The 22,587-nt window shown below is 38.8% G+C and overlaps 1 protein-coding gene across 5 annotated transcripts in view; it reads right to left on the bottom strand.

Moving 5' to 3' along the window:
* NRP1 (neuropilin 1) overlaps positions 1 to 22,587 on the bottom strand; it is a 151,001-nt gene that overhangs the window by 82,146 nt on the left and 46,268 nt on the right. For all 5 annotated transcript variants that reach the window (XM_030550189.1, XM_030550191.1, XM_030550192.1 and 2 more), the window contains exon 4: positions 2,949 to 3,130. In XM_030550189.1, coding sequence (XP_030406049.1) covers positions 2,949 to 3,130 — 182 coding nt within the window. The remainder of the gene's footprint in view (positions 1 to 2,948; positions 3,131 to 22,587) is intronic.

The raw sequence follows: 22,587 nt of genomic DNA, 5'->3' as shown, positions 1-22,587 counted from the left end.
GGAAACTACAGACCAGTTAGTTTAACTTCTGTGCCAGGGAAGATAATGGAGCAGGTAATCAAAGAAATCATCTGCAAACACTTGGAAGGTGGTAAGGTGATAGGGAATAGCCAGCATGGATTTGTAAAGAACAAATCGTGTCAAACTAATCTGATAGCATTCTTTGATAGGATAACGAGCCTTGTGGATAAGGGAGAAGCGGTGGATGTGATATACCTAGACTTTAGTAAGGCATTTGATACAGTCTCGCATGATATTCTTATAGATAAACTAGGAAAGTACAATTTAGATGGGGCTACTATAAGGTGGGTGCATAACTGGCTGGATAACCGTACTCAGAGAGTAGTTGTTAATGGCTCCCAATCCTGCTGGAAAGGTATAACAAGTGGGGTTCCGCAGGGGTCTCTTTTGGGACCGGTTCTGTTCAATATCTTCATCAACGATTTAGATGTTGGCATAGAAAGTACGCTTATTAAGTTTGCGGACGATACCAAACTGGGAGGGATTGCAACTGCTTTGGAGGACAGGGTCAAAATTCAAAATGATCTGGACAAATTGGAGAAATGGTCTGAGGTAAACAGGATGAAGTTCAATAAAGATAAATGCAAAGTGCTCCACTTAGGAAGGAACAATCAGTTTCACACATACAGAATGGGATGAGACTGTCTAGGAAGGAGTATGGCAGAAAGAGATCTAGGGGTCATAGTAGACCACAAGCTTAATATGAGTCAACAGTGTGATACTGTTGCAAAAAAAGCAAACGTGATTCTGGGATGCATTAACAGGTGTGTTGTAAACAAGACACGAGAAGTCATTCTTCCGCTTTACTCTGCGCTGGTTAGGCCTCAACTGGAGTATTGTGTCCAGTTCTGGGCACTGCATTTCAAGAAGGATGTGGAGAAATTGGAGAGGGTCCAGAGAAGAGCAACAAGAATGATTAAAGGTCTTGAGAACATGACCTATGAAGGAAGGCTGAAGGAATTGGGTTTGTTTAGTTTGGAAAAGAGAAGACTGAGAGGGGACCTGATAGCAGTTTTCAGGTATCTAAAAGAGTGTCATCAGGAGGAAGGAGAAAACTTGTTCACCTTAGCCTCCAATGATAGAACAAGAAGCAATGGGCTTAAACTGCAGCAAGGGAGATTTAGGTTGGACATTAGGAAAAAGTTCCTAACTGTCAGGGTAGTTAAACACTGGAATAGATTGCCTAGTGAAGTTGTGGAATCCCCATCCCTGGAGATATTTAAGAGTAGGTTAGATAAATGTCTATTAGGGATGGTCTAGACAGTATTTGGTCCTGTTATGAGGGCAGGGGACTGGACTCGATGACCTCTCGAGGTCCCTTCCAGTCTATGAGTCTATAAAAGACAGGAAATTCAACATCCATATTCCTACAGCAACAGTAACTCATACCTTAAGATGTATGTAATATTTTCCACCTCTGTAGATGGTGATAGCTTTTGTGCCTTAATATTAGGTATATGTAGCATCAGAGTTAAAGTTGCTTTGGGAGCCATAAGTTTGAGTATCCTGACTTTTGTGTATGTAAAATGTTATTTGTAATGTTACCTTAACATAGCTAATGCATATCAGTGGGAGATTTAAATGATCACATGGGGAAATAAATACAATATTCTTGTTAGCGTACTGTGTTGTCACTAGACTGTTATGAAAAAGGTCTCCATCTGAAAATGTTCACTTTTAAAAGCAGCTTGTTTCACAGGTCATTTTTGCAGTTGTTTTTTCTTGCGCTTGAATTTTAACTCTTTTTAAAGGGGGAGAGGGAGCAAGCACTAAAAATCTAGGGGACAGATTTTCAGAATAGGTGAGCTCCCATTTTGGCACAAGAATAAGTGGCCAGATTTTCAGAAGAGCTCAATGCATTCAGTGCTGAATTCTTTTGAAAATCTGGCCATTGGAGTCACAATGGGAGCTCCTGGGTGCTAAGCACATTTAAAAATGTGGTCCTGACTTAGGTGCATCAATGGGAGCTCTTTCTGAAAATGTGGTCTCACTTAAGGGCATTGAGCACTTGAAATTTTCTGAGCTTTGAGAACTTTGAAAATCTAGCCCCAAATGCTTATATTGTCAAAGGCAATCTTGGTTCCTATAAAGAAACACTCTTTGTGTATTTATGCCTTTATTATCCAGTTTTGGTCTGGATCCTACTGGCTTCTTAATGTGTGATTTATCTACCTCCATCCAATTACAGCTAAGGTGTATGCCAAAAAATGATCTCACCATCCTACAGCCAGTGACTCAGCAAACCAGCTGATCAGAGTGCGGGCCTTTTGCTGAGCCTATTAATCCTGGGTAGTTTCTCTTCCAGATGTTTTCTTCTGCACATATAGCTGCCCATGCTTGGCTGCCTTTACTGAAGCTCCTATATAGTCAGCCACCAGGACGTGCTTGAAAGCAGTGTGAACTGCCTCTTTCCCCTTGCTTCCGAAAAACAAATACTGAAAGTGACACCATTCTGATCCTTCCATCATCTGCTGGCCATGTGTAGCTAGGTCCATTCTGAGCCGATGGATGTCTTTTGGGAATGCAGAGCAAAGCACTAACCAAATAAGCAAGGGACTGCAAAGGTTACAGTGTGATAAGGTGGAAACATTATACATCATAGGATGACAGTCAACACAAAGAAAGAAAATCAACAACTAAAAAAAAATCTAAACAAACAACTTTGTAGAAAACATGCTGTTGAGGGCTATCAGATTGCATTCAGAGGTGTAGATCCTCATGGAGCAATGACAATTTACACCAGCTAACAACCTGCCCTAAGCATGTGGATGACATGAGCAATAAAACTTTAATCTACAACCAAATCCTTGTTTTTTTTCAAAAGACGTAGCCTTCCTTTTGTCCTCAAGAACTATGATCAACTTTTCCCTGAAAACAGAACAAACACCATGGTCTATGAACTACATAATAATGAATCGTTTGCTCACCTCTTTTGAAAACTTCATAGCGGATGGAAAATCCTGCTCCATGAGTTTCATAATCAGAGACAAATTTAATAAAGAGAAATGGTCCTGAAGACACCAGAGGAGCGGGAGCAATTTTTCCACAGTACTTTCCCCATACGCGCCCATTTGCATTATCTCCATCAATCACTTCAACATAATCATACCTGATGGATATATGGAAGAAAGAAACTTTTAACTTCCAGGAAAGAAAGGGATTTAATTAATTTAGAAACCATTGCTATACAACATAGATAAACAAGAAAAATGCTAGCCTGCTTGGAAACTGCATTATGCTGAGAGATGTAAGCAAAATGAAATAATTAAAATGGACTACATCATGTCTGTAGACATCATCTGGCAACATGGAACTATTAGGAAGAATGGCGTCCATTATGCTTGCAGACAATGTCAGCTTAAGTAACCAATTAACAAAAAAAAAAAAAAAAAAAGAAGAAATCTCATGAGCACAATTCTGTATTATTAAATTGTGTTCCTTTGTCTATGGTGGTGTTATCAATACATAATGCATAGCATTCTTTTCAAACTGTGAAGTTCTGTTATGAATTCAAAATGTCTCTTTGGCTGGTGCTCTCTATGAACAATACTTGGATTTCTGTACACTACTCTCTAAATATATGGGCACAGAATAATAAATGAATCCCTAAACATTTGATTTAGTTGAAAACTCCACTACGTTCCAGACCACTGGCAGAAAATCTGTCATTTTCCATGTCAGTTGGACAGAAATTGAGCAAATCTTACAATCCACACTTTAATTATAACACTTGATTTCCTTCAGACAAAAGTTGTTTTTTTAGAACATATTCTTGTTTAAAAATTTGAATTGAGTTGGTTTAAGTGAATGTATTGTTTGAACATTCATATTCATATAGTATATGATCACTGAACTCTTTGGACGAGGTCCTCATCCTCTGTATATCTGCTTGATTCCTATATACATTATAGGTGGAGATAAAAATCTATCAATAATGATTAATAGCAAATGTTCGCCTGGGGACAATAGAGGTGCTACAAAGTTTCTCAGTCCTCTAAACTAGATCTGTCATCTTCAAGGACCTGAACCTGCAAGGCTGACTTCAGTGGAGTTGAGGGGGCTCAGCAACAGGCAAGCCTGAGCCTTATAAGAGAGATAAAAGAGAAGAATAATCAAGATCAGCCTTGAGCTGCAGGACTTGGCCCAGATCCAAGGATTTCAAAGGCTCATTGGTGGATGATTCTGGAGATTTGTGTCAGCCCCTAGTAGAGACAGGGAACAGCTGCCACTTACAGAACCAGATTCAATCTTTCCTAAAATTTGGTGGTGTTCTGTACGCACGTTTTGTTTTAGGCCTATTTCTAGTAATAAAGGGGCTGAGACTTTGGAAAGCTTTTGTGTGCCTAAGGTGGTATATTTTTTGGTCTCATCTGTATTGCCTTTTTATTTATTGAATTGCTGCTGGTCAGACAATTTCATTTAAGTTTCATATCTTACAACAACTGACATTAAAATGATACTGTTAATTTGCTTTAGCCTTTTATTCTTCCATTATGTGCATTGAAATGTCCAGAGACATATTAATATACCAGAAATGGCTAAAAAATAGCAGTAATATAAACTTTATCTGACAATTTTACAGTCAAAGAAAAAAATATCTTCATGATGACCAAAGTCACTTTTAATAACCCCGATCCAAACTATCTAGGGCACATGACATGTTTACAACTGCATGAGACAACTGCAATAATGATATCACTAGTTAAAGTGGCCAGCTGAAGGCTCTTTAAATTAAAAATGACATTACCTCATCTGTTAAAATTGTATGCCAGCTTTGGTATATATCAAGTAAAAAATAAAGCTGACACTGATGGGACTGTAAGCATTAACCTATGTGAAATATTGTGATGACTGCATTTCTTTTGATGCACCTGATGTTTCTAGTAGCAGTTGCTCAGCCACTAAGTTTCACTGTCCCATTTCAAAGTGATGGAAATACAAAGAGGAAACATTTTCTTTTGAGATACTTTTCTAGATGTTTGGTGTGTAAAAGATGACGTGTAAAGATTCTGTTGTTCTTTTTTTTAACTGGGCTTGTGCCTTTTTTTTTTTTTTTTAATCTTTTTATGATTTAGGAAAAGGTCTGAAGGTTGTGGGGCTTTTAAAAGAAGGTTTTTCTTCTTTCTGTTTTATGCCTTCAGAAATATTTTTTTAATCTTCCTAGAAAACTTATTGGACATGTCAGAGAATTCATACGATCAGTTCTTACACCTTAATGGAACAGTTCAGGGTGTTGAATCTTTAACAAAGACATCCTTTCTCCAAAATGTTCAATAAACATCAAAGTCACAGGGTTAACGAAAAAGAAAAAGAGAGAGAGCATTTTAAACAGGCTGATCACAAGGCTTTTCTCTTCTCAGATGCTCAATATTTACTCTCTTGACACTCAGGATGTCATCATTTCATTAGTTGGTCATAGAACCTTCCTGTTTAGACTACTGCATATCTGAATTTATAAAGTAAAACCAAGAATCCCACCCATGAATATTTATTTAAATTATATAAAGCATTTCTTGCCTTTTTTGTAAATCATAAAGAAGCAAACAAAGAGCAAAAACAGTATATTTTTCCATTGCAGGTCACCTATTTTATATGTATATAATTTTTCCGAGTTTTACTAAGGCTGTTGTATGCAGTCAGAGATAACACTACACTATTAGCCAGGATGGGCAGGAATAGTGTCCCTAGCCTCTGTTTGCCAGAAGTCTGGAATGAGCAATGGGGGATGGATCACTTGATGATTACCTGTTCTGTTCATTACCTCTGGGGCACCTGGCACTGGCCACTGTCAGAAGACAGGATACTGGGCTGGATGGACCTTTGGTCTAACCCAGTATGACTGTTCTTATGTACACACTATGTATCAGTTCCCCCACTAACATGCACTGCAAAAGATACTCAAATGAAATCCTCTCCCTTTCTCTGTGTCTTCCTTTATCGCAATAGCTTATCTGTACTCTTCCTCTTTTGCTCAGAATGAGAGAAAGTTAAATGGTAATTTACAAGGTTCATTCTCTGTGGTCTGGCTGATCTGCATCTGTATGTGACACAATTTTGATACTAATTGGCTGATTCTAGTAGATTTTGCAATTTATGTGCAAGCTGCATGGGATGATCCAGACCTGCTGAAGATCAGAGGGTTTTTAGGTGACAGATTTCTCTCTTTTACTTTAGAAAAGTAATAATGGCCATTAGAGACACCTCGCTGTGAGTGGGAGGTGGGAAGTTAGAGATGGAAAGATTTCGAGATCAGACCTACACAATAAGTATATTGACTTCTGCTTGGTAACTACAAGTCTTATTCTAACAAATGGATTTAGATTCTTCTGCCGTGGAAGCTACATTTTATAGATGAGCTGCTGTACATTTGGGTATGGTATTTTGCTTATGGAAATCAAATTACGCTGGATTACAGTGGCTTATATTTGGAAACTGAAGTACTTCTATCATTTTAGCACTTTTTCAAAATACCGCCAAACAGAGAGCAAAGTGTATCACAAACAACAGTCCTTGTAAATAGGAGAATGTACAGTCACAACTTGAAAATGTCGTTGCCAAAGAAGCTAAGAAAGCAGCTTGCATCTCCCCTCTGGAGTTGGTAACAGTTCCACTCCATAAGTTTGTCAGTAGAAAATGCTGTGCCAGGGATGCAGCTGGCATGTTAGCATCCCTCTTAGGAGACTGAATGTGTCACCTCAGCAGTGCACCCGGACGGTCTTGGCTCAGAGCCCAGAATACTGAGTTCGCAAATTTGGATCTCCCAGTTGGGAATTCACTGCTGCCAATGGTGTGGCAAATATTTCTTGTAATGTTATAGTCCTGTAGGGTTAACAGCACAGACATGTAAATATAAATATGGAGCTAAATGCTACCTGAAGCTTTAAGTGAAAAAGCAGGGTGTTAATGCATGTGTGCAAATAGGAAAGCTTCCCCTACATGGATAGCATTTGGATATTGGCTTGGAGGTGCCCAAGGTACAGTAAATATACCCATAACATCCTATTTTCGACTCTCCACGTTTCTCTGGGATCTCCCATTTCCACTGTATTTAAAGATTTCACACAGGAGTCAGCAAAGCTCTTTGTGGCCTAGAAGGGCTGGATGTGGTTCTCTTTTGCTCAGTAGCAATTCACAGACCTCTCACTCACTTTCCCCTCCCAATCAGTGGCTGAAGATGCTGCTACTAGACAGTCCTAATTTTATGATTCAGTAAAAAAAATGTCTGGGAAAAATTCCCATCAGAATGATGAGAAAACATAGAATTCCTCCAAGAATTCATACAGGAGTTTCAAAAAAGGAGTTTCTCTTTTTGGAAAGTGTAAGTTACGGCTTCAGGAAAAAAGCCAGACAGCATCTATAAAAAAGAGCAGTGGGCAATGAGAAATGTAATCAACTTCAAAACCCGGCTTTTGGAGAATTCTTTAGTCTCAGCTTCAAACAGGAGATTACAGTGCTCTGCTTATCTCTGTTTTTCCTCTTCTGAATATGTCAGTGGCCCCTGAAATGCACCCTAGCATGTCTTGCTATTGAAGGTAAAGGCAGACTGCTATAAAGCATTGCCTGCTGCTGAAGTCAGCTACCGTACCAAGCTACTCACAGCTTTAGAAGATTTTCCTGTTATTAAGGCAGCAGGATCTCATTGCTTTTACTTTAAAATTTTCTTCCCACAGACTCATGCACACAGGCTGCTAAAACCAAGAATTCTGCCACTTGACCCTTTGAACCAAGTGTTGAATGACCAGACACGGGTAATTTAGATTAGCACATCTCATAGCACATCTCATTCATATATATATATATATATATATATATATATATATATATATATATATATATATATATATATATATATGTATATATATATATGTATATGTATGTATTCTGAGACCTGTTGTGCTTTGTTCCTATTGGCTGATCACTAATATTTTGGTCAGCAAGGGCTCAAATATCTCTGCAAACCAAGAGTACCACCTGTAGAGTTACATGGGATATGTGTCAAATTGGCACAATTAACTTTTGGTTGGATTTCAGTCTCCAAATCAGAATTGTTTACATGTGTGAAAGAGTGAGGGGACTGTTCATATTCACCTTAATGTGTATGTATTTTATAAATTATTCTCTGATTGTTTTAAAGATAGAAAAGCAAGCAGAATTTACGCCTAACTGATTCATGTTACAGAAGAGCTGTGAAGGTGGTTGTCGGTGTTCGCCATGAAGAGAAGTGCAGAGCATTCTGGGAGGTTCATTAGCACTTGCAGCTCTTACCCTCACTTCTCCCCACTATTTGATGGATAATTAGTGGGTCAAACTACCTATATAACTGAGAATTATTTTCCCCTGGGGAGCAAGAGGTTTGCCTGCATCAGTAGATTTTTGTTTGTTACCCACACCGCTCTGCTTTAGATAAACAGAAGGACATAGCATGAGGGAAACTAATAGAAGAACTGCAAATTCCATTACATCAGAAGTATTGCACCATGATTGACTGAAAGTCAACAGTGTGAAATTTACTGTTGTAAATTTACTTGTGGTACCTGTGACACAGGGTAATCAGAATCCCAGAGCTCAGAGCCTAAGAACTGCAAGAACTCAAGGATACTAGCCCAAGTCCCAGATTATTAGCAACAACAGCAAAAACAAATACCATTAAAAAAAATCAAGCACAACCCAAACTAGGATCGCTTTCTGGCTCCTGCAGTCAGTGTCTGCCAGTCTTTCCTTCATAAGAGCCTTCTGCTTAGATTGACTGGTCTCTGGTAACTCTCATTTTATAGCTTGGAGGGCTTACCTGGTCAACCCTGCTCTTTACCTGTCATAGTGCTGCTAGACAACTCCACAGCTACTCTCATCATCAATCCCAAGCATCCAAAAATCATGAGTACAGCTCCCCAAAATAATGGGGCCCTAAAGCCTCAGAATCTAGCTGAGGGAGAATGCCCCTGGTGCAGAAACTGTGGAGACAGCTGCAAGGCTGCCTCCCAAGGACCCCCTCTCAAATCCTGGCATTGGGTGTGTGCCAGGGTTGGAGCTCAGGAGAAGAAAAGACAGTGTTATGGAGTTTCCAGGCAGCATTGAGATCCAAAGGGCAGCTTGGCATGACTGCCAATACTGAGATAGCCCACCAATAGCTAAGTTACATTGTGGGGAGATTTCAGAGTAGCAGCCGTGTTAGTCTGTATCCGCAAAAAGAACTCTAAGGTGCCACAAGTACTCCTCTTCTTATTGTGGGGAGAAGCAGCTCTCCAGGGCCTGAACAGCTCAGGTTGAGCTTTCAGCTACTTTCCCACCCTCTGCCTGGGCTATAAGTTTTGGGCTGTGCCTCACAGAGGAGCAGCCCGTGATCTCACAACTAATTTACAATTGTCAATGTGATGGATATTTAAATAAATCACATAATGTATTTTTGCAATTTACTTCTATATCCATCACTTTGACAGCCTCTCATTGCTCACACACTTCTGTGATTCTTGTATGGCCTTGATTTTTTATACTGTTTGTTCACTCAGGGCCAAATCCTGCTCACCTTCCTGATACAAAACTCCATTTGATTTAGGTGGGAATAAGACCATCAGCATTCGGCCATTATTCACTAATGCACAAAAAATCATTAATTCACAATGGGTCTCCAATAATCATGTTCCACTGGACTACAAAACAATTTGCTGTAGCAAAAGAAAGACAAGAAAGAGCAAATAAATGGAAGACTGAATTCAGTGGGCCAAATCCTGTGTAAATTTACATCCCTGCAACCCCTCTGAAAACAACTGGCAGATTCTCAGTTGGAGTAAATCAATGTAACTCCATTGATGTCAATGGATCTATTCCAGTTCATACTGAGAATCTGACTCAATGGGGCTGCTGAGGGGGAAGAATAGCTCAGTGGTTTGAACACTGGCCTGCTAAACCCAGGGTTGTGAGCTCAATCTTTGAGGCAAGCCAATTAGGGATCTGGGGCAAATGTCTGTCTGGGGATTGGTCCTGCTTTGAGCAGGGGGTTGGACTAGATGACCTCCTGAGGTCTCTTCCAACCCCATGATTCTATGACAGTAAGCAAGGACACAATCTGATCCCTTACATTTACTTAATATGATTCTACTTTAGATCAAATAACAACTGGAAAATTCTGAAATAGAAATGAGTATCTCATGAACCATTTCTTTCACTATAGGAGTGAGTTTAATAATGTCTTCTGCAATAGGTAAGAATGTAGGAGGCCATGGGCTAAAATATTGCTCATTACAATGGTGTTACCATTGGGCTGCACCATTGTGTGTCTACACTGCATCTGGGAGTGAGCCTTCCAGCCTGGGTCTATAGACTTGTGTTGGCAGGTCACAAAAAATTGCTGTGAAGATGCTGTAGCTAAGGCCAGAGCTTGGAATCTCAAGGCACCCTGCGTCCAGCCCAAGTTGCAACCACTACAATGCCATTTTTAGCATGCTAGAGCAGAAAGCCAACATAAGTTTGTGGACCCGGTCCTTGAGGCTTGCTCCCAAATGCACTGTAGAAATACACTAAGATATTCAGAAATCCTGTCTGTAAAAGACTTTTTACCAAACAAAAGGGCTTAATATTGAAGTCAGTGGTAAAACTTCCATTGATTTCTGTGGTTGTAGGATCAACCTTCGAAACTATAATGTAGTAATCCCAAAACATAAAAATGAAAAACTCTACTGGGAAGAAACATTTCATTCTAAACCTATTTAGTAAAGAACTTCAGTTCATAACTTTATGGCATAGAAAGCCATTAAGTAAGAAAGATTCACAAATCCAAGAGTTCCACTTTAAGGCAGAGGGCGGGGAGGAGGGACACTTAACAGTTTAAAGATTTCAGAGAAGATAGAGCTTTTCATTGTCAAACTGGTGAAGTTCAGTATTTATTGGAAATTCACATGCCTTTAATTACTCTAAACTCAGTTCCCAAGTAAAATGTGCCATCTGGAAGATATTAGAGTTATTTACAACTTGTTCACCTCCCTATTTCACTGCAAAATCTTTCTTCTTGCCAACTTTCCACTGTTGTCCGCAAAATAAAATGCAGTCTAACTTTTACTGCTTGTCTCAAAGCTAGTTGCTACATCTAGGAAGACAAAAATTTGCGAAACTGATGACATTTTCTACAATTGTCTTTGTGATTAGATTAAGTTGAGAGGTGATAGGAGGGAGGGAGGTAAATGGTGTGGGTGGGAGAGATCTCATATATGACTCCTGTGTGCAAAATATTGATTACCAAAACTCACAAAACAATTTCGACAGTAAAGTGTTAGTTTTATGACCTCCCAAGAGATATATATCAATCAGAATACTTTTCATTATTAAAGCACCTCCATCCAAATATTTCAAACTATTAATGAGACTCAAGGTTCACAATTCTGCTGTGAGGTAGATTGGTATTCTCATTTTCCAGGTGTAGAGACTGAGGTAGAAAGAGATTTCATGCCAAAGGCATCATAGAAATTCCTTGCACAGTCAAGAACAGAACTCAGATCTCTAGACTCCCTGTGCTTTCACGACTACAGCTTCCTTCCTGAGGCCTAATCCTATTCCCATTGATGTTAGTGAGAAGACTCCTACCAGCTTCAATGGGAGTTGGATTAACCCCTAGATATTGACTTCCAACAAATGTGACAGAATGAGACAGAATCCTGGAGACTTTTTGAGTCATAGAATAACTGTCAGTTGGGCTATATTAGGTCATGCACTAGGACAATTGCTAAAAATCAGTTAATTAGTGCAATTTTCTGTAACGGAGCTAAGGCAGGCATATATATATATATATATATATATATATATATATATATATATATATATATATATATATATATATATGAAACAACTAAATCCATTAAGCATTTCTTTTGATGTGCTGGACTGAATTAATCATTTGCAGTTGGATTAGAGCTGTTAGTTAGTGCAGAATTCACTAAAAAGTCCTCTTAATTGGTAAATTATGGAACAATCAGGGTTGCCTCCTTGAATATCTAAAGAGTATGGAGTCAGGTTTATACTGAAATGAGATCATAATCCTTATGCTCCTTTTTTCTTTCTATAACTTTTCTATGATGGCAACCTCATATCACTCTATTTAGGAATTCTGAACTCCTGATGAATTTGTAATTTTCCTTTTGGGATCTGTGTAGTGTATTAAGCATAGCCTTAGGAATTCAGCTGACAAAAGTATTAGATAGATGTTACTTTTTCACAGAAACTGTAAAAGTTCAGAACATAAAATAAATTACAAGCTTTTGAAATTCTCAAATCTTTATCCGTTGTGGGCAGTCAACAACTGCTCTAGCAACATCCATATTTAGTGAAACCAAAAGAGGCTAAAGGAGGAAGGAAATTGTGGTCATACAGATCAGCTCTAGAATATAGGTTATCGCAATTTTCCTCCATGGCAACCAAGTCCTGAAGCTTCATAAATGCAGTAAAATGGTGGATATTTATACATTTATTTTCATTGAGAAGCTATGTTAAGAGAACATTAAGGATGCATGCTTTGTGTTGTTCACTTTGGTCCCCTTCTGCATCATACATCCCTCTTAGTAAATTACTGCCCATGTGTGGAATCTGTTGTGGGATCAGCTACACTATATATGTCTGATTCGCTGTGTACTTTTGATATAAATGATTTTCATGGATGCTCTTTCTTTGCCATACGTAGAGTAGCAGAGTACTTGAGGATGCTACGTGTGTACATAAGTGCAGATTTTTGGTGGCATTATATTGTATTATTCGAAAAGTAGCATGTGATCATGTAACCAAGTCTTTATTGTAATGCACACTCACAGGGAAGCCTAGTTAATGTAGTACATACAACCTTAACTTTGACATTTCTTGACTTCCCATCATGGAAAAATCTATGAGAGTTCTTCGTATGCAGTTTCCTTAATTATTTTAAAAATAAAAAGCTAGAACATATTAAAATATTACAAAAGAGAAGCTTTGCTCTTGAGGACTTCGAAGATTTACTGGCTTGAAAAATGTTATAGTATGTGTATATTGCATTATATAGAATTATTTAGCTAGATACCAGAGAAACACCCATTATCATGCAGCTGAGAAGATCTGCAGCAGTCTCTGTCCTGTTAAGCAGCTAAGGAGATCTGCTGTGCATCTCCTGTGAATCTTAGGAGCTGCACAACAGCTCTCCTTAACTGCTTCACATCGTACAAATTTTGTAGAGGGACTGTCTCTGAGCATCTTACATAATCTCTAGCTGCTTTGCAACATACCAGACATACAGGGATGAATGAAGGGGTCGGAGGAATGCTTGCCTCAGTCCTTGTGCACCTTCAGCATATTTTCCCCTATATCATTAGGTTACCAATGTACAGAGTCTTTCTGATACATGCACTTTACCAGCTTAACAACAAAAAACTACACCAGGCAGAATATACTATGTAATATGCATACCAGGCAACTTTCATGGAGCCACAGCTCAGTCAAATCAAAATCATATTTCACTAGAGCAGCCTAAGGCACCTTTACTTCTTGAGGGTTATTTCCAAGCCAAATTTCAACACTCTACCCCCAGTTAGCTTAGCTACAGAGCTGTTTGAAAAAAAGTTACAAGTTTATTTTTTTGAAAATGGGAAAGTATAGATTTTTATTCGCTCTCCTTATACTTAAAAACAATTGAATCATTTTTGCCACGACTTTTCAAAGAAGTTCACCCTTAGGCTGAGACTAAGGCTGGAAAAAAATCAGCCTGAAAGATTAAAACATTGGCCTGCTAAAACCAGGGTTGTGAGCTCAATCCTTGAGGGGGCCATTTAGGGAACTGGGGTAAAAAGAAATCTGGGGATTTGCCCTGCTTTGAGCAGCGGGTTGGACTAGATGACCGCCTGAGGTCCCTTTCAACCCTGATATTCTATGAACATTTTAAAGTAACTAAAATCAGGGGGTTAGAATGGAAACCGTTTTCCAGGCTTAACTATAGCTATTGCTGCCACTTCTGCTATAATAATGCTTTGTGTAATGTCAGTAGAGATTATAGTAATGAAACTTCTATGTGTAAAAAACAGTGTTTCTTTATAGCTCTGTTTGGGTTTTGCATATGTCTGTGCAACTGGCCAAACAAATACACTGCTATAGAATACAATCTCTGTAAGTTTCAGTCCCTACATGACATATACATGCGGAAATACAGTAATGTCCTCAAGGTCATTTTCTTATAAAATAAACCAAGCCCTAACATTTATGGCAAGGAGATCACTATTTGCTCTAAGCCCTGTTTAATGCAGAATTATAATACATTGTTTTTGTAGTGGTGCTCAAAGTTGTACCACGTCAAAGCACCAGTATATAAAAGTTTATCCTGTTAAGCAACTTTAGTACCATTTTACTGTGTGTGTCATTTAGCTGAAAAGTAAATATAATTCCAGTAAATGTATATATATTATGATAAAATATCCCATAGATGTTTAAAGCTGCTAAGCCTGAAGTTAGTTATTTGTATCATGTATCCCAGAGAATGTCACAGTTTTTATGAGTTTTGTGACCTTATGATTTATATGGGCCTTGAGAAATAACTATGTGTTTAGAACTGAGGAAAACAGTGGCCAATAAACATTCCCAGTAGCCTAAAAGCAGGAACAGCTTGTTAGCTGAGGTCAGCCATATGACCCGGAGCACAGTGACAGTGCATTGTTAGGGCTGGAGCATGGGGCAATTCAGCCTAGCAAAAAAAATCCACCCCCAATGATCCACCTCTCATAAAAAAGTCTTTTTTGTTTTTTTTTTTAAAGAGAGGCATGTGATAATGGGTAACAGAAAGGAAAATGAATGTAGCAGGCCCCTGTGTAAATCCTTAGACTTCAGTGGAGATACACAAGAAACGGGCTTGGCCTAAACTATTTTAAAACAAAATTGACAAATGAATTCCTGCCAGACTTCACAAGTGTAAACTAAAGCATATAATAAAATGTCCCCCTGCTACTAAGTGCACACTTGTGAAAACAAGCACAGATGAACACACACAGGGAGATGCGTGAACCAACTCCCACGAATTTCAATGAGATTTGGGTCAGGACCAGACTGCATAACTATCTGCCAGATCAAATCCATGGCGGGTAATGCCCATGTAAGCTTTGCCCTCTCTAGTTTCCTGACAATGTGACTCTAGCTGGAGCTACACTGTCCTGGAATCCCCCAGATCTTGTAATTGCCGCAGCAGGGACTCCATAGTCAGCATTAATTTACTCACAAATAAGTGGCAGGTTTTTTAGGGAAAAAACAATTGTTCTCCCCAGCCACATCATCTTCCATCCTTGTCCTGGCACCCTGCACACATGTGGATCTAGAAATGTACAGTCTCCACAGAGAGGCTGTTGTGAAGTCTAAGTGAGCAAGGAATGATGCTGTTGAGATGGCACTGTCCCCTTCGTCATCTAACAGGCCAGGATGTGCTGCATGCCCATGTCTGTCTATTCAGGGAAGTGGACAGTGGGACAGGAACCTGTATTAGTACATTACTCAAATGTAAAAGGGATTTATATTATCTCAATTAATTACAAACAGTAGTATGTTACAAACGCATGTCTCTTGTTACATATGTGAGATGGATGCCATATCTTCATTAAGTAACTATAATAAAAGGGCTCTTGAGAAGCAATAAACCATTACATAAATGATCACCACACCTACATTTGGCTGGATCATTGCAATTAAATGGATACAAATGGATATGATTAATTCTGTTTCTAATATAGCTATAATTGGAGGGGGGGGTTGTCTGACCTTAAGTTTTTCCTTTGTCTATATTCTGGCTATTAATTATTAATATTTCTATTGTGCTAGCCTCTGTGGACCCCAAACAAAGATTAGGACCCCCTCATACTAAACACTGCATCCCTCTTCCTCTGCACTCACAGTAAATAACATACTAACTCAAGCAGACACAAATGACATTTAATGGCAAACATGCCATTAAATACAAGGGGCCAAATTGTCCATGATCAGGTGAAAGTTCACAAGGGGGAAGGGATGAAGTACCTCCCTTACTCCTGCTATACTTTTCACAAAGAGGACTGCAGTCTACCCATTCTGGAGAAGGGAGGGACTATTCCTCCCTTTATGCACCTTTATGAATGTAAATTGACCAAAACAGTGTGAGGCAGTGTGGGGAGGTGGGGCAATGTCCTTCACCTCTCTTATGCTGACCAATGGACTTGTACAGCTACAAAAAGGGAATCTTTCAGGATAGTGTAGCCTGCACATCCTTCCTGTGGTCCTTCTTGGTGGGAGCGGGTGCAGATCAGCACCACCACAGTGCAGGTCAGATTTTGATTTACAGTTCTAAAACGATCATCACTCAGCTAGTGGTTGAAGTCAAATGTTGTTATTTAGTTGTGTTAATCAAAGGGCTTGTGAAGAACAACCATCCCCCCACTTCTTCTAGTGCCAGTCATCATGAAAATGTTTTCTCGGGAAATTAAATATTAGATCAAGTTTCTGAATATTATAGCCACACTATACAATAGGCAGGTATTGGCCCATTGTACACTGTGTCTAGAATATCCCAAACTAATGGCTACAGTAACCAGGCTCAAAATCTTAGTTTCATATGACGTATATTGATTTCTTGCTCAGCATAAACCATTCGATAACCAGGAGGGAGACCGAAGTATTATTTTATTCAGTTCAGAAACAACAAACTTACTTTTTGGATGCTGAAACTCCCCCTCTCCCCTTTTCATGTGTAATTCCTTTCTATCTGAAGAACTCATCTATTTCATACCATATAGCCTAGGTGTTACTGTGTATTTCCCTTTAACATTTTACAATGTAACATAACCTCAATTTGTGACATTGTAAAAATTTCCAAGATACAAGATCCTGTTTTTTATTACAGATCTGAAATGGTAATAACCCACCTCCCCAGGCACATGCAGAAAACTCCTTTAACAAATTAAATGTACACCGTCTTCATTAGCTTCAACCCTAATTTAGTCTCATGGGTATTATAAAAGTCAGGTGGGCCTCTTTCTTTCTTTCTTTCTTTCTTTCTTTCTTTCTTTCTTTCTTTCTTTCTTCTATTTATGCAATTATGAATGTAGCAATAAAACGAGAAATTGTACAGGCTAATAGATCAAATACAAATGAGGCAAAATTCTGTCTGATTCACAGCCAAAATACTGGAACAAATACATCCTTGGTGTAATTTAGTTCTGGCATATCTGTCATACTACATCCTCTATTTCAGCTTTTCCACATTTATTGCACATATCTCCTTTTAAGTCAGATGCCATGAAATCTCTTTCCCCACCTCTGCATGGTTGCCATATGTTTAATTTTGGAACCATAGCAACATCTCAATGAAACTTTAAGAAATATTTAATGCCCTAGCATCACCTCCACTGCAGAGCACAGAACAGATGAAAAGTAGAAATTCCACTAGGAAACACTGAAAAATAGCAAAGGAAGGGGAGAGGAACCATGCAGAATTGTAGTAGAAAGAGAGCCTGACATCAGCCCTTGTATCAGAGGCCTGGTATGAGGCCTGAGCTAAAGTAATGGTCAAAACTTGCTAATATAAAGCAAAGTTAAGCTGTGTGCAAGAGGCAGGCCCTGCTCAAAGAATCTAGCAAGAACAGGACTGATATTGCAGAAACACACATTCCTAAGTAGTGCTAGGCATAAGAATACATATTCAAACACATTCCAGAATGGTAGTATCAGAACACCTGGATACCAGCACATTCCCCAAACAGAACAGAAACACAGTGACCCATTCTAAAGATAAGATCAGGATGACAGCATGATAAATATAGATTTTTGATCCAGCCTACAGGTACAAGGCAATGGGTGACACCCTAATACATCACAGGGTGGCACCCTGATATGTCAAGGGTGATATGTAACTTGTTGATATTGGTGTATAAAGATGTATCTCAGAGGGAGTATCTTTGTCCAGCCGAGGGGGCAGTGGAAAGTCCTGCCACTGACTGAGCTGCGTCCATTGTCACGGGCATACATGTGCTAGTGTAACTGTAGACATTGATCCAGGGAGCTAGGACCATCCTTTGCTGACAATAAATCCGACCAAGTGCCTTCACACCTTAATGGATTTTGTGATCATTGGGTGGTTTGCTCAAGATCTGCTGTGCCAACTATCTGCATAGAGCTGGGACAATACATAGGGAGAACACACACACAGCCAATCATTTGATGACACCCCTTTCCTCCCTGAGCCCATGGAAGAACTTCTAATGCAAGCAACATGAAAGCATTTTGGATGGGAGGGATCAGAGCATGAATTCTTTGTGACATTATGCTGTGGGAAAGTCATGCTATTTCCATCACATTTCCCATTAGCAGTATTGCTCCTCAGAGCAGTGGTGACTTCCTACTGACAGCTGCTGCTTCTCTCAGAGACAGTTTGTGTGCAGCCACAGATTGGGAGCCAATGGCCATAGCACTCCTAATGATCCATGCTGTCCAGGGGAAAGGAGGCTGAGGAGAAAACATAGAGAGGCTGCCTTTCTGCATGGATGCCACAAGTTCTGTGGATCTTAAGCCTTGCATGTGTTAAAGCTCTGTGCTGTTTCCATGCTAATAAAAACAGTGCTATTGGGTAGGGCGGTATCAGAACAGTCAGATATCTATTTAAAATGTAGCTTTGTATTGTGCCTTATCTTTCACAAAGATTGTAATGGGTCTTTGTCTGAACAGTACCTAGCACAGTGAGGCTCAGACTTGGTTGAGGTCTCTACGTAATACTGTAGTAAACAAATATTATTAACAATAATAATGGGAGGCAGTGTTGACTAGTGGATAGAGCACTAGACTGAGATTCAGAAAAGCTGGGTGCTAGTCCCAGCTCTTCCACTAGCCTGCTGGGTGACCTTGGAAAAGTTAGTTCACCTTTCTGTGCCTCAGTCTTCTCACCTATAAACTGGGGATAATGATATCGCCTTTGTAAAGCAGGTAGAACTACTGATGAAAAGCATTATATTTGAGCTAAATAATAATAATAATTAATAATGCAATAGTAGCAAAAACATTGCTAGAACTGAATGCACTAATTATAAATATTTTAGGTATATTTAACACTACTGCATCCTTGCTCCGAAGACTTTTTAGTTCTCCCTTAAACCTTCTAAATTTACATGTAGATAACTAATAAGGAGAACAAAGGAACCTGAAACATTACACCCTTTCTTGTGAGTCTCTTTTTTAAAATGTTCTTAGCGACACCAAGTATAGAGTTACCCTTCCAGTGTCATCAAACCTCATTGTAATAACCACCATTACCATATCTCTCATAACACATACATGCTTGGAGGTATAGTCTTATTGAGATGTGCAGGGATTTAAACTCCCATTAGTGTTAATAAGAGTTCTGTATATAAATCCCCAGGCATTGGAAAGAGGCTACTGAGCATTCCTTAACTCCCAAGGATGGAGGTTTAGTTATAATGAAGATATATATTCGGGTTGTTTTGTTTTGTTTTGGGACTGACTCTTTACAGTGTAAACCCATGGTGGGTGTGAGGGCCATGAAGTCTTACACAAGAGGGTCTGAGTTGCCATCTGCATGAACAATGAAATGCCTGAGGACAATTAGCATAGAGGACTCTACTGTCCCTCAGTAGTATTAGACCCAGTTCAGCTTTGAAGGCTGAGCTGAGGGGTATGCCAACAGAATATCCATACTAGCATTATTCATGGGCTTCATGAACCAGCCAGGTGTATGCACTCAAAAGACTTCTTCTTTGAAGTCAGGCACTTCCTGCACCTGAGGAGGGTTGTGAGTTCAATCCTTGAGGGGGCCATTTGGGGATTTAATTGGGGATTGGTCCTGCTTTGAGCAGGAGTTGGACTAGATGACCTCCTGAGGTCCCTTCCAACCTGATAGTCTATGATTCTATTTGCATAGGGGATGAGTGGCTATGGCCATTAGTCCTGTAACTAAATTGGAATAGGAACCATGAAGATGAACTGACCCTCCATAATCCTTGAGGAATTTATTACTTAAAGTCTAACTCTAGGCTTTGTGCCTGGGGAATGAATTTCACCTTTTGGTATTTGGCATTTACATAGTATGGGAATGGTGCAGTTTTTAAAAAACGAGTTTATTGTAAATACGTCTTGTTGCACATGAGCATTAACCAAGTTTGTGTACAGTAGAGATTACATACACAACATGGAGTTGTCAAAACATTGTGATTTGACTAATGATGGTGTTAATCCTCATACTTGTCTCCCATACTGATCCTGCCCCTCTTCAGTTTATATCACACATTGCAGTTAATGATTTTTCCTCACTAGCCTTTTCATGCATCTGTCACATTAAAATGGCTTTTCTTTTACTTGGCATGTGGGAATCAGGGTCACTGTCATTTACACCTTGGGGACAGCATCAGACAAAGCCGAGGCATCAACAACGTCACTGCCCTTCTACAAATCATTTTGAATTTGGAATTCTTGTCAACAAGTATGGTTGTCTCCCTTTAAACAAGATTAGCTTGCTTTTCTTTGGTACATACTGTGTCTCCCAGTGCCCTTAAACCTTAGAGACGTAAACCACTCTGGCTATCTAGTCTGTTTCCTTTTTATTTTTTGCACCCTCCCCTCCTTCCTGCTTTAAAAGCACAATGTCAGGGACCTGCTATACGGTAAGCATATAAAAACAGTATTGTAGGAATAGGACCCTGAAAATAGCCAATTGTGATTTAAAAAAAAAAAAAAAACAACAACCAAAAGCTGTCCACATCAAGGGCCTGATCCTGCATTGTTTGCACACACACCCCACACACACTCTCAAATTTGTTCTTGGCAAGCTCTGTACAAACTGTTATATTTCGGGACTTGCCACATATATGTAGGTTTTTTTCTTTTTTTCTTTTGCATTTCTTTCCTTTTTAGAGCATTAGTCTCAAATGGTTGGTGCTTCACAACATTTTTAAACAAAATATCCACCACAAATGCAAACCAGACACATTAATGAAACAGCATATAAAATACCGGCACAGTTAAAATTCTCCCCCACTCTTTCATCCAGCAGAGACTCTTTGTACTTTTAAAATTTGAGATAAAAACAGTATTAGGTACAGATTTGCTAATCAAATACATTAAGAACTAGACTGTACAGTCTTTATGTTGGTAACATCAGTGGGACTATTCATAATCTAGCCCTAATAGTTTAGAACTGATCTGGAGCATTAATGAAAGGTTTTACTTATCCCTAATATAACATCCAGCATGGACATTATCTATGGCATAGCAATTAAGGCAGCATAAACAATAAATGAATACATCTGGTTACAAGGTTATAACTATATTTGATGTTGTGTACTCTAAAAATCCTTTAGTAGCTGTTGGTGAATTAGAAATGCACAATTCTTAAAGTTGAATCACTTAACACAATTTCAGACAAGCCCTTTTATATTCTATCTGGTCATATCAGCATCACCTAAGACAGGTTTCCAGCTTTTGTCAAATTAGTTTTATTTCAGTTAATACTGGCTAAAAATCTGTCACATAATCCTGCAGTTTGTGCATGCCTCATATACCTTGGAATATTCCATTAAGATTCACAAATGTATGCTTACACTTTCAGCAATAGCTCATATGTTGTCCAGAGTGGTTTTGTAACAACTAGAAATTCAGTTTCTGCACTAATTGCAATAACCCATCAGAAAAAAACAGTATAAAAGTAGAGGGGAAAGCAGCTATGAGGTACTCTTTGCTATTGTTAAAAGCAAGAGAGCATCTCACCTAATAATTCAAACATGGCCCTGTTTCCTGACATTTTAAAGACCTTTTTGATCTCTTTCTTCTGGTTCCCTGTGTGTGCACCACTGTAGGGTGCAGTGCATAGCAAGTTATGGATTAAATACCAGGTTTATTTTTCCAATAGCACTTTTAGTGAGGAAAATGATTGGGTGCTTTTATAAATAGTTACTCCATAGAAAGCAACCTTTATTCAGAACTTTTAAAAGCCTTCAGCTTTTCAGACACAAACCAATCCATAAAACTGCCAAGTTCAAATTTTCAGCTATTATCAAGGCAATAACTCTGCAACACCTTATTAAGCTGATTTGCCATTTTAGTCAGGACAAATCAGGAACTGAGATTTAACTAATACAATCTGGCTTTTAATATTAATTTAACGTAAATTATCCCCCAAAGTAACTTCCAGCAACTTTTTGATGTATTTTGCTTTTTTTATTTGGTGAACTTGGATATAATACTTACAAATGGTGAATTTTATGCTATGGAGAAGCAGCTCTCAGATAGAAGGAGAAATATGTCTTACCACAGTTGTTAATTGCTTTTGTGAAAGGGCAAAAAACAGTCTGAACAATCTGAAGATGAAATCTTATGAAAAACTAAGAACTTTAGTTACTAGGTTCCAGCTAACAGGATACATTGTCTCATTGAATTCAACATCAAAACTACCATTTACTTCAATAGGAGAAGAATTGGGTCCATAGCTTGTACAAAATTGAGCCAAAACATTAAAAAACTAAAGTGTGACATGAAATTAGTGAAAAACATATAAAATCATAGACACTGGGTCAGATGAATCACTAATGTAACTCTGCTGACTTCAATAGA

This window comes from Gopherus evgoodei, chromosome 2 (genome assembly GCF_007399415.2).
Source record: "Gopherus evgoodei ecotype Sinaloan lineage chromosome 2, rGopEvg1_v1.p, whole genome shotgun sequence".
Classification (NCBI taxonomy): domain Eukaryota; kingdom Metazoa; phylum Chordata; order Testudines; family Testudinidae; genus Gopherus; species Gopherus evgoodei.
Note: the sequence above shows the minus strand (reverse complement) of the source record. Positions and strands in the feature narration are given on the sequence as shown.